Here is a 12,491-nt window from a genome sequence, read left to right as displayed (position 1 = left end):
GCCCCAGGGAGTGACTAGGAATAACGGGTGTAAACTAGTTGAGAGTGGATTTAGCTTAGATATTAGGAAGAAATTTTTCACTGTAAGGGTGGCCAGGATCTGGAATAGGCTTCCAAGAGAGGTGGTGCTATCACCTAGCTTGGAGGTCTTCAAGAGGAGGCTAGATAGTCACCTGGCTGGGGTCATCTGACCTCGGTCCTCTTTCCTGCCAGGGGCAGGGGGTCGGACATGATGATCCATTGTGGTCCCTTTCGACTCTACAATCTATGAATCTATGTTCCAGCCCAGGCTATGGCCACTGGGCACTACAAAGAAATAGTTAAGCTGCTTTAATTTGTTTTCAAAGAAATACTTCAGTTGGTGTACAGCCAGCATAGCCATATCTACACCACCCTTTTCTTACTCAATCCGTAGCAAGGATTGTTGTGGCTGAAAGGGGACAGGATCAGAGTACCTCATTTCAAGTTTGGCCAGAAACCAAATGGATCCATTTGGTGACGAGGAACAGTGGCAATAAGCTGATGGAGAATAGGTTTAGGTTAGAGATCAGAAGGCAATATTTTACAGTTAGGACAGCCAGAATTTGGAACCAACTTCCCAGGGAAGTGGTCCTTGCCCCTACCTTGGGTAAATTAAAAAAGAGGTTAGATGATCACCTGTCTGGGGTCTTGTGAACCCAGCATTCATTCCTGCCTGTGGCAGGGGGGCAGGCTAGATGATCTGTTCCGGTCCCTCCTGACCGTAGCTACTACTACTATGAAACTATGACCCATGAGCATTCCAGTTTGGGGGGCTGGGTGTGGGTGGTGGGCTTAGGGGATGGGATGACAAAGCTGACATGGTCATACTCAATATCAGGACCTCCGTATCTGTATTTTAGATAGTAAGTTCTTTGAGACAGCAACCATCTTTTTATATGCACAGAGCAGAGGACATTGTAATAAATAACAGAAGTGACAAATTACCTTTGGCTCTGTTCATCTATTAAATGTTCAGAAATTTCCTGACCATCTGTGAAGCTGTATTTAGGTCATATTTGTAAAAATGGTAGAGGTGGGTTTGAATTGAATTCATTTATAGCTTAAAAGACTGATAGAGCTCTAATACTATGAATCTTGGCAGAATCAAGCTATTTTTGACTCTTTAAAATGAAAAATCTTGTGGTTTACTTAGTAATATTTAGTTTTATTTCGTTTAAGTTCCATTCAAAGATAAAGTCAAACTGAGTACACATTTATATACCTGTACTATATATTGAAAATATTTTTATTTGATTATGGATGAATTCATATGGAACAGGGATTTAATTTCAATAATCAAAGGTTCAGAAAAATGGGAACATTGAGGCACTAGTGTTAAATCACAAAAGATTTTTAGTTCTTCGGTATTTTCAGTCAAACATCAGAGAGCATATCAGACCTTGTGCAACAAATAGTTTCACGTAACTGTGTTTTGGATAATCAAATTTTCACTATATGTGAATACAAAATTAACATGCAGTACCAAACCCATTCTCTATATTTAGCCGTGTATTTAGATGAAAATCTAATGGAATTGTGGGTAAGTGAATAAGAATAGCTTCATCTGAAATAAATTAAATAACTTTTAAGAGTCAATGCTAAAATCATAATCAAATGCTTATATATGATACCTTTTGTAAATTGAAGGGCTGTATCCCTCTCTACCAAAGGATCTGTACTGGTAATATTCTTGAGTTCATAGCTCTGAATAAATGAAAGTAGCATTGGATCACAGTTAATGAAATCAGAATGCTTCATTCCTAAAGAACAGGCTGTCACAGTGAAGAAAGGCCAGCCTGCCATTATGTCATATTGCTTTAATCCTTTCCAAGATTCAGTTTGGAAAAACATAATTATAACAGAAAGCAGTTAATAATTCATTGCCTTGAAAGCCTTGCAGTCAAATGAATTTGTTTTTATTTGATACAAAGATGACAGGGTAATGAAACACCTTGTGAAAAAGCTATGACTGTAAGAACTGAAAGGTTAAATGAGTATAGCTGCTTGTCCAGTTGGATGCATGAAGAAATGATTATTATTCAGGTGTAATTAGTTGCATTTGGAATCACTTTATAAACAAATTAGTCACTGATGCTGAAAGTCACAGATGTTTTTGCATTATTAGAATAAAGTATAAAAACCTTTACTCAAAATGCCTCTGCTTTTCATGACCTATCTGTTGGCCATATCTCTTCCTTTTATCCAAGTTCTGTGTATGAACTGGGATAAAATTTCATAAAAGCATCTCATTCACACACAATAATAAAAACAGTTTATATTTATGAGTCAAGATTAATAAGTGTAAAATTTTGTCAGTGTCCTCCAATGGCCAAAATTTTTCACAGAGTAAGGCAACATCACTCTTTACTCTTGGTGAGTATACAGTAGTGCAGCTAACAAAACCTAACTAACAAAAAGCATACATACCCAGAGACCAATGTAAATTTAATTTGGCTTCACCAACACAGTCTTCAAGGTGTTGCCTGCAGACTGTAACCTGTGCTGACAAAAAAAAAATGTCATTCTTAATAACATAACATTTTTGGGAAAAAATATATACTCCTATAGCTTGTTTATAAGTATACCAGATGTTTAAAAGCACAGAGCATAAAACACTTTTATTTCGATTCTTACTTTGAATCAGGCTTCTCTCAGACAGCAAACACAGTCAAGCTTTATTTAGTTTTCAGCAGAGATATCACACAGGGTTCTGATAAATTTAGGACTTTAACCTGTTAGCTGAAGAGAAAAAATGGCAATTTTAAAATGAAGGTGTTCAAGGATGGGCTCTGGAACACCTACAGTTCATTTAGTATATTTAATTTTCAGAAAAAGTGCAGTATGAAGTGGCTTTAGAATAAGCTTATTATGAATTGATACTGGTTTTCTTGGCTTTTGAAACATCTATTTTAAAGTTGTCTGTGCAGAGATCTTTCATCAGAAGGATTTTGGAACAGTGTAAGCTTTTGCATACCCCTGAGCTTGATGAGTTGATTAATTCATAATAGAGAGAAGATTTATCTTCCACCCAGACACAATTTAGTGGGCAAATTGAGAGCAATGGAGTTTTTCTTCATCCTATATATATGACTGGCCCTAGATGAGTCTACAGCATTTTGAAATGTTCCAGCCAACAAGGGGCTCTGCGTGCGTTCCCCAGTTGAAATGTCTCCTTTATGAAAAGTTTCCAAGTATGTTCACTTGGAAATGTTTTAGTTGTTATGTCTTTACACACCCAGTTGAATTTATTGTTTTGGTAATGCACAAGCAAAAATAGACTCTTTTGTTCACTCAGTTGTACGCATATTGACTTTGCAGGGCTCACAGGAATAAAACACAGTCCTTTAGTCACTGAAGCAAACAGATATGACTCTTAACTGCTTTGAAATTGCCTGTAGTAATTTATAAATACAATATGCTGATCTGATTCTTACGCTATTTACTGTATACATATATTAAATTAATTCAATAGAACAGTGGTCTGGAAATACACTCAGGAAGGTGATGGATGCTGATGCGCTTTTTTCTTCAAACACTTAAGAGGTAATGGAAGAACCGTTTAACACATTGCCTCATGTGACCCTTGGGACCTTTGTTTTAAGAAAGATGATCACTGGAATCCACTTGGCAAAGAGGTCTAAAGAGAAAAACTGCAGGTTCTGAATGAGTATACGGAGTAAAACGAGTCCATACACAGAGTGATGTAGCCCCAGAGCCAGAGAGCAAGAGAAAAATTATGGGATTCCAACCTAAAGTGAGGTGAAGGTACAAGACCTGGTATCTGTATCCAGTGCTTTCAGGGAGACAAGAGTTGCGAAAGTGCAGCTAGTGCTGTAGTTCTGACAGAGGATGATAGGATAATAGTAGGGCTGGAAACAACCTCGTGAGGCCACCTAACTGCTCAGAGTAGACTCGTCCCTGACTACACCATCCCAGTCACCTGTCTATAATGCTTTTGAAATTTTTTAGGGATGGAGATTCCCCAACTTCTCTACATAGCTTGTCCCAATGTTTGACTACCCTGAAAATCAGAAAGTTCTTCCTAATCTTCAACCTAAATTTCTTCTGCTGAAATTTGAGGCCATTGATGCACGTCCTTTCCCCTCCAGCCACAGAGAAAGGGCTATTTCCATTCTCTCTGTAATCTCCTTTCACGTATTAGAAAACTGTTATCAAACTCCACTCCCCACCCACTTGTTTTCTCTTCTCTGTACTAAATAACCCTAATTCTTTCAATCTTTCCTCATAATAGGTGGGTCTACCAAACTCAAGGCAGCAGCTGGCCAATTTCACGGGTAGATCCTGGGGCTGGCAGCCATTTTGATGGGCCAAGCACAGCAGGCCCTCCCATGTCTCTGGTTAGCCAAGGGGCTCTAGCAGTCCCAACTCTCCCCACATATTGCCACATGACCCAAAACTGCATCTTAATTACCATGATTAAGCCTGGGGAAACCGTGTGTTTGGAATCAGGGTGTTTTGAAAAAACTCTGTGGGATCATACCCTTGGGAGTTTTGCATTCAAATAAGTAAGTGGGTGAGTGAATGAGCGCATAAATATTCTGAAAACCAGTTGGGCAAACTTTTTTCAGGGGCATAAGAAAATATTTTGTCAATAGCACAGAAGGCTGGTAGAGAACAGAGACTTGGTAGCCATGTGTTATTAACCGTGGATTAATGGCTTCCCCAGACTTAATTAGGGTAATTAAACTATGGTTTTTGAGCCATCCCCAAGTGGCAAGCTTTGTGCTTTTGGTGGGCTTGCTGCAAAATAAATAAACAAACGTACTGGCACGAAGGAAAGCATGCAGGAAGCCCTGCCATCTGGGATCATGGGGGGAAGGTGGAGACAGCTCCACCCCGCCCCACCCCTCACCTCCATTCCTTCCCCTATCATTTTGCATAACCCTGCCTCCAATCCCACCCTCCCATTCCTTTCCCCACCTCTCATGCCATCATTTATGTAACAACCCCATCTGCGTTCTACCCCCCGTCCTCTCTCTTTGGGAATCACTGTGCCTCCCGCCCTCTCTCCTTTTTCCGTCCCTCTCTCCCTCCCTCCCTCCCCCCACCTTCAGTCCAATATTTACATAATCCTGCACCCTGTAGAGACTGCCCCACACCCCCTCCTCTTTGCCCCCTCCCCTCTGCTTTTCCCACCCATGCTCCAAGACTGTAAGGTTTCACATGCACTTCTGTCCTTGCTGGTAAAGTTATTTTATTGTTTTGCAGTGAGCCTAAACTTCTTGAGTAGCCTGTGCTTTTTTGTGATTTCTGTGAAAGTCACAAATCACAATTTCAATAGGTCCCTACTTGTAAGTCAAGCTTCCCAACATAGAAACATGGAATGGGCCTATTGATATTTTAGACTGGGGCTTAAAGATGAATCATGTTCTTATGTGTGAAACAGATGACAGAAGTGACCTTCACAAACTCCTTTAACCTCTTTGCACCTCAAATACCATGTCTCCAATATCAGATAACACCACTTACTTCCCTCACAAGGAGCTCTTAGCTTAGATTGAAGCATAGGTTTTCATTCCCTCAGGTACAAAGTGACATCCAAATGAAATGTATTATTATTTGTTTATCAATGTTAAGGTTAAATTCAGAGCCTACTAACTTTTAAGTGCCTGTACACGACTTGGTAGTGTTGGGATTGATGTCTTGCATGGTAGACACCTTAAAAAAGTAACCATGATGCCCTTATTTTTATGCTAGTATAACACTGATTTCTAACAGCTGCTGTTATTGTTAATAGTATTTAAAAATTCATATGCAGATCTTTGCCCAATCTGAAAAAAACTAAGAGTAAGCAATGAAGAGGTCTGGTGCATTCTTGCAGAGTTCACTTGTTTAATTATTTTCAACATATGCACTTTAAAAATGGGAGCGTGCAATGCAGAGGCAAGATCTAAAAATAAAAATCCATAAAAAATATATATTCCAGCACAAGTTGGTTTGTCTTTTGCACTGTAGTAAAACCAGATAGGAGAGAGCCAGTTCAAATTTTGGAATCAGGGTCTCAGAATGTATGATTTTGAATAACAGGCAGCTGTGTTAGTTTAAACACCATTATTGATTTATCATAACGCTGAAGAGCTCTGTGCATTCCATTCTTCTTGCGGTGTTTTGAAAAAACTCCATGGGATCATACCCTTGGGAGTTTTGCATTCAAATAGGTAAGTGGGTGAGTGAATGGGTGCATAAATATTCTGAGAACCAATTGGGTAAACTTTTTTTCAGAAGCTTAAGAAAGTCCCTTGTCAAAAGCAGAGAAGGCTGGTAGAGAGCAGAGAACTGGCAGCAAAACAAAGAACCAGACTGGGGACCTGGTAGTGGAAAACATAATAGATGGAGTTTTGGCTGAGCCCAGGAGTTGCCTAGTAACAGCTTGGCCCTTCCTCTGAAACATGGTTCATCAGCCACAGACTGGGGAGAGGTATGGTGGTCCAAAATCATGTTCTTGACTGGAAGTGTTGAATTTCTTTTTATAACCAGAGCTATTATGGGTCTAATTTTTCTGCTTACTATGGTAAATCTAAACCAGTCACACCTGCTCCCTAGGTTTCTTAAGAAGCTTAGTCTCAAATATTTGCGGCTTCAGAATAGGTTCCTGTGTCACATCACTCACATGTATGAATATGGGGTTGTTTGAGACTAGGGACAACGTCCTTATCTTTTTTAAGTCAGTGGGAGTTTGTCTTTGACTTGAATGTGGCAAGATTTCATTCAAGCTGTTACTTTGCCGCCTTTTTTGTGTTTTTCATTTTCACAGGTATAGAATGAGTAATTCTTTAATCTGTATATTGCTACTGTTCTCGCAGTTCTTACACATTCATAACTCTAGGTTATTATAGTGGTGGAAAATATCATTTTTCATAAGCTTGCTATTCTAAAATCTGGACTGAGTTTTAAGGAAGTTTCCTGCAATGGCAGGAGAAAAAAAATTGCCCTCTATATCAGTGGCGGTGAACCCCTGGCCTGCAGGCCAGATGGGGTCTATAAGACCATGTCATCCGTTCCATGGGGCTCCCCATGAGTACAGAAATTTGGCAGTTGGGGAATGGTGGCAGTGTTCATTGGTGATCCCCTGCTGTCAAATTTCTGGATGTGTGGGGAGCCCCATGGGCTGGATGACTTGGCCCTGAGTTCTGGATCACACCATTGTACAATGGAGCTGGTATGCAGAGTCACTCCATGGATGGATCTAGCATTGGGGAAAGGGTCATGTGTGGGGTCAGGCCACTGTAGCCAAATCCGGCATGCAGGGTTAGACCAGCGTGTCAGATTACACCTGCAGACCGTCCCCACACACCAACCCCATGCTGGAACCATCCTGCCAAATAACCCTGTGTGTGGGATCTTTCTTGTAACTCAAGCTTTGATATGCCACCCAAATGCATCCTTTACTGATGAGGAATGTGTGCTCGCCCAGGAAAAAAATCTGATGTTTCTTCTTAATGATTAATTTTGCCTGGGTCTTACATTCGGTTTGGCCTGTTTTTCTTCTCCATCAGCAGTTTAGCTGAAGCAGCGTCAACATCTGTACAATCAGGTTACTTGGCTTTCTGTATCTAGCATTGGAAAAAGAAAGGATCATCAGTAATTTCATCCCTAAAAGAAGGATGGATATTTAACATGAAGGAATTCAATATGCTGTACTTAGAATTGTCTTAAATGTTATTAGTAGAGACATTTTAGTGATGAAGTAAGGAACCTCTATTACTGCAGTGAAATCTATTGCACCAGAAATTCTCTCTTTTTTTAAAATCAGCAACACACACATCCAACATTCTGAACTGGGCTCCCTCTCCTTAGTAAGTACAGTTGAATATTTCTGAGCACAGTTTCTCAGCATTTTTAACAGGTAAAAGTCTACCCCAGATCTATGCATAAAGCAGCCTCTCCCCCTCCCCCCAACAAAACTTTGTGCTGGTACTGTAACTGCATATAGATTACATGTGCCAAATCCACGCACAAAATGTAATGTACAAGAAGGATGTATTGTGGCAACACAACAGGGCATGTGTAGATGAAACGGGGGCCCTAAATTGAAGTGGTGGGTTTTTAAAAACACCGCTTCAATGTAGGGCCCTTTAACCCCCCGTGTCGCGCACACACCCGAATTTACCTGCCTCTCTGGCAGTGGGGAGGAGAGGGCGAGTTGCCAGTGGGTGGAGTGGTCCCTGAGCTGTGGGGGTGGAGCTGGTGCTTCTCTCTGCAGCAGCAGCGGCCCCCCCCGGGTAGCATCCACCCTCAGGCACTTGGCTCGGGCCGTTCTGCGGGGCACCGCAGCCGTGGAGGGAAGCACCCCTGCACAGCTGAAGCAGGCAGGCAGGCTCCAGGGTGGGAAAAAAAGATCAGGCTCTCCGCTTTATTTTTTTCTTGGGCAGAGCCTGCCTTCCCAGGCTGCTGCCAGGCTGCCTGCATGGACTTCCTGCAGAGCCCCTGAGCTGAACAGAGCCCAGTGCTTCGCTCCACTGTTCTAGGGCAGCAAACTAAAACTTGGAGGAAGAATTTTAGTTTGCTGCACCCCAAGTCATTTAAAGCACATTACGCTGCCAAATTTGCTACAGCGGCTGGAATTACTGTGGATTACACTGCAAACACCAACACCATTAAAGTGGTGTAAAAACATTAAAAACATTAAACCCGCTTTAAAGTTTTGTGTGCACATGCCCATCGTTTCATCTACACAAGGCCACAGCTCCTCCCTCCTCAATCTTCCCCTGGGCCCTGCAGGCCACCCTGCCCCACTGCATCTCTACGGGAAGGGGCAGAGGCAGGAAGCAGAGACCAGAGAAGGGAGGGGGATCCCAGCAGGACTGTTACTTCTTTACTTCAAGTAGTTCTTTATACAACTTTCTATAAATAAAGTGTTATTTCCACACCACAAACCTCATCAAATACTGTACTACCAACAATTCACTTGCTGCTTCAAGCACAAGTTACAGTGCTTAGCCAATAACTATGGCTATGAAGAGGGGTAATACAGGACTCTACCCCTTCAGCTTGCTGAGCAAACACAAGAAACCACCATCTTGGCAGTTGCATGGCATGCAGTATTTCCAGGCTTGCTTCTTTTCCAGTGGGAAAAAAAACCCAGCTTCCCTACTTAAAACATACACTTCAATTTTAGGGGGCTGATTTTGGAGGAAAGTGTGTGTTGTATGTGAGAAAATTTGGTAATTTAATATTTTTTCCGCTAAATAAGGCAAGGATGATCCTGTAACTCAGTACATTTAATTGAATATACCAAATGCAGCTTTCAAAGAACATTTCACATTCCATCTTCACTTATGAAATTTATATCATGCAAGAGCTGTGACTAATTTATAAACACTGATTCACTGTCCTGTGCTGCCTGGCTCCATGGCTAAAACTCCAATAAATGTTGCAATATAATGTGTGTGAGTTTGGTCTGAAGTTGCCAGGCTTATGCTGAAAGACAATATTTTTTTAAACATCTGAAGAATTAGCATTTGGCGGGTTTTTTGTAAGTTAGCTGTAAGGTATAAATATTACTAAAACCTTTAAAATAATGTCAAACTTTATTGGTATATCAGAAGTGAGTATGAAACAATGATAAGTACTGCAAAATGTTGGTATTCAGCTTTCTAAAGAGATAAAGTAGTATCTTAGAATGGGATGAAAACTTTTCAGGAGGCATTTTTCATAGGCAAATACTAATTTGACATAATGAAATTATGTGGGATTGACGGGCCAGAAGTTTTTTAGAAAAATAATTGTTTAGATTCTTCCAAAATAGAAAATTTCACATTTTCTGACGTTTATTTCAATTAAGGATGAACTCTTCTCACCCCTCTCTCCTCCCCCCAAATGGGATTTTTTTTGTGCAACTAGAATAACAATTTCACTATTAGATGAAAGAAAGGAAGAGAGAAAAATATTGTGATCATTTGTGGAGCCTCTGTCAGCTCAGATATCATTAATGCTGTGCATTGTACTTCCACTAATAGCTTACAGTCTCAAAGTAATGCAGTATTTGTTACAGTTAGGGATGAGGTTGTGTGGGTTTACAGCTATGTCGGAATTATTTAAGATCTACATTTGATGGTATAAGATAGTGGTTCTCAATCATTTTAGTCTCAAGGCATGTTTTGGGAAAAGTAGTTCTTAGTTTTCACTAGTTTTTTAACTATGAAAAAATAGCAGAGAAGTGTTTATTTGCAAATAACTCAAAGACTACAACAGGTCAGAATGTTTTTAACACTATGCCTTCGTAATTACAATTTCCAGGTTCATCTTGTGTTGCACCCCTTAGTGTTAGTATTGCATGGCACCTTGTGGCACCCTTGAAAGGATTTCAAGGTACCCCAGGGCATCTTACTTGAGATGGACATCAGATGATTTCTAGTACAGGACTATATCTATTGGGAACACAGATAAAATTAAGTGCTTTTGAATGTGTGGCATAATATCACATATTAGGCTTAAAGAAATTATTTGAAATGTGAAGACATTTACATGTTTACATTTCCGTGATCATCTTTTAACTCTGAAATGTTTATTTTTCTCTTTACATATAACATTATCCAGCACAAATACATTTTGCCTGAATATTAAGTAGCAATGTTAACTGAAAGTTAATAACTTTTGTCTTTCAATCATCACATTTGAAAACAGCTTATCACACATAGCATTGAAACATTAATCACCTGGGAAAAAAAACAAAATGATGTTTGTCCTGGCTTCCTTACAATAGTTAAGAATGCTAACTAAGGACTCCATTCTCCAGCTTACTCCCACTGAGTAGCTCTTGAAAGAATAGTATACTGAATGCAGAGAAGATAAAAAAAGGCAGATAGGAATCAGTCTACTTAATTAGTGGTAATATACTAAGCCATATTTTTTCATTCCTACCATTTTTATTTCTCCAAAAGCCGTGGTCAATTTTTTCATTTCATTTGCTTCCATGAATGGATTAATTGATATATACTCAGAAGAAAGATTGACCTTTAGGGAAAAAAGCTGTACCATGTTGCACTACTGGTGTTAGACTTGGCTTTGAAACATTTGGCATACAGTTGTGGTTTGAATGGTAAACACTCAGAGGACAGAAGAATCTTCAGTTAAAAGTTCTTTCTTAGTGAGCTTATGTTAATTAATTACAAATTATTTGGTTTGAATTTATGCTCTAAGAATCTGAGTTTTACAGATATAACATTTTCCTGGTATCTGAATTTTTCACATTATGTTTTTCCAAAACCATAAAGAACCTTTAGAGTTGTATGAGTTTTAATCAGACATATGCTGTAAGGGGACTTTGTGTGTTTAAAACAATTGTTAAGATTGGTTAATAGTTGATTGTTTCTTTTCCTATAGGATTCCTTTTTAATTTTCTTACATTTCAATGCACTTCAACTTTTTGGGTTTTTTGCCTTTCTTCTCAACAGAATGGGTCGCTTGTGTTAGGTCCAACTTTCTGGTTTTGTGTTATCTCCATGACGTGAAGAATATTCTGCAACTTCATGATTTAGCAACTGGTGCACATCTCAAGACTTTCCCTTTGGAAGTCGGCAGTATTGTGGGATATAGCGGACAAAAGAAGGACACTGAAATATTTTATCAGTTTACATCCTTTTTATCTCCAGGTAAGATTGTTCATTTCCTCAGGTACTACTCCTTTTACAGGGAACTGCACAGTACCTCCTTTGTTTAGTGGGCACTTTGCTATTCTTCATGAAACTTAATTGTTAGATCTTTTGAAACATGGGGAAAAGTTTTCCTCTTAAATAATAAGTGCTCATTTGGGTTGGGCACTTAAAACAGATTACTGAAGAAAATTATTGGCCTTTGTATATTTTTGGTGAGCTAACACTTGGGAGGCCTGAGCTCAGAAATTACTTATGATTGCAAAGAGTTCTCTCAAAAGTTCTTGTTCTTTTCCTACTTTGAGGCAAATCAGATAATATTACTGATGCTGTAGCACTTTCAGAGGCTCTGTTTGGTGCACAGCTGCACTGTCATGTACACATAGTTTCATAGTTGGTAGGGTCGGAAGGGACCTGAGGAGATCATCTAGTCCGCCCCCCTGCCGTGGCATTAAAGAGTACTGGGGTCAAATGACCCCGGCCAGATGTTCGTCCAGCCTTTTTTTAAAGACCCCCAGGGTAGGAGCCAGCACCACTTCTTTTGGAAGTTGGTTCCAGGTCCTAGCCGCCCTGACAGTGAAATAGTGCCTCCTAATGTCTAGCCCGAAACTACCCTCTGCTAGCTTGTGTCTGTTGTTTCTTGTAACTCCCGGGATTGCTTACGGGAACAGGGACTCTCCCAATGCCTGCTGGTCCCCCTTGACTAGTTTGTAGACTGCCACTAGATCCCCCCTCAGCCTTCTCTTTTGGAGGCTGAACAGGTTCAGGTCCCTCAGCCTCGCCTTGTAGGGCCTGCCCTGCTGACCCCTGATCATGCGGGTGGCCCTCCTTTGGACCCTCTCCATATTGGCCACAT

The 12,491-nt window shown here is 40.2% G+C and overlaps 1 protein-coding gene across 1 annotated transcript in view; it reads left to right on the top strand.

Moving 5' to 3' along the window:
* The window catches only part of PREP (prolyl endopeptidase), a 206,686-nt gene that overhangs the window by 111,965 nt on the left and 82,230 nt on the right, over positions 1–12,491 (top strand). The window contains exon 10 of the mRNA XM_025199242.1: positions 11,438–11,635. Coding sequence (XP_025055027.1) covers positions 11,438–11,635 — 198 coding nt within the window. The remainder of the gene's footprint in view (positions 1–11,437; positions 11,636–12,491) is intronic.

Source organism: Alligator sinensis, unplaced genomic scaffold, assembly GCF_000455745.1.
Source record: "Alligator sinensis unplaced genomic scaffold, ASM45574v1 scaffold313_1, whole genome shotgun sequence".
NCBI lineage: Eukaryota > Metazoa > Chordata > Crocodylia > Alligatoridae > Alligator > Alligator sinensis.
The sequence above is the reverse complement of the archived record's forward strand: the minus strand, read 5'-3'. Positions and strand labels throughout refer to the sequence as shown.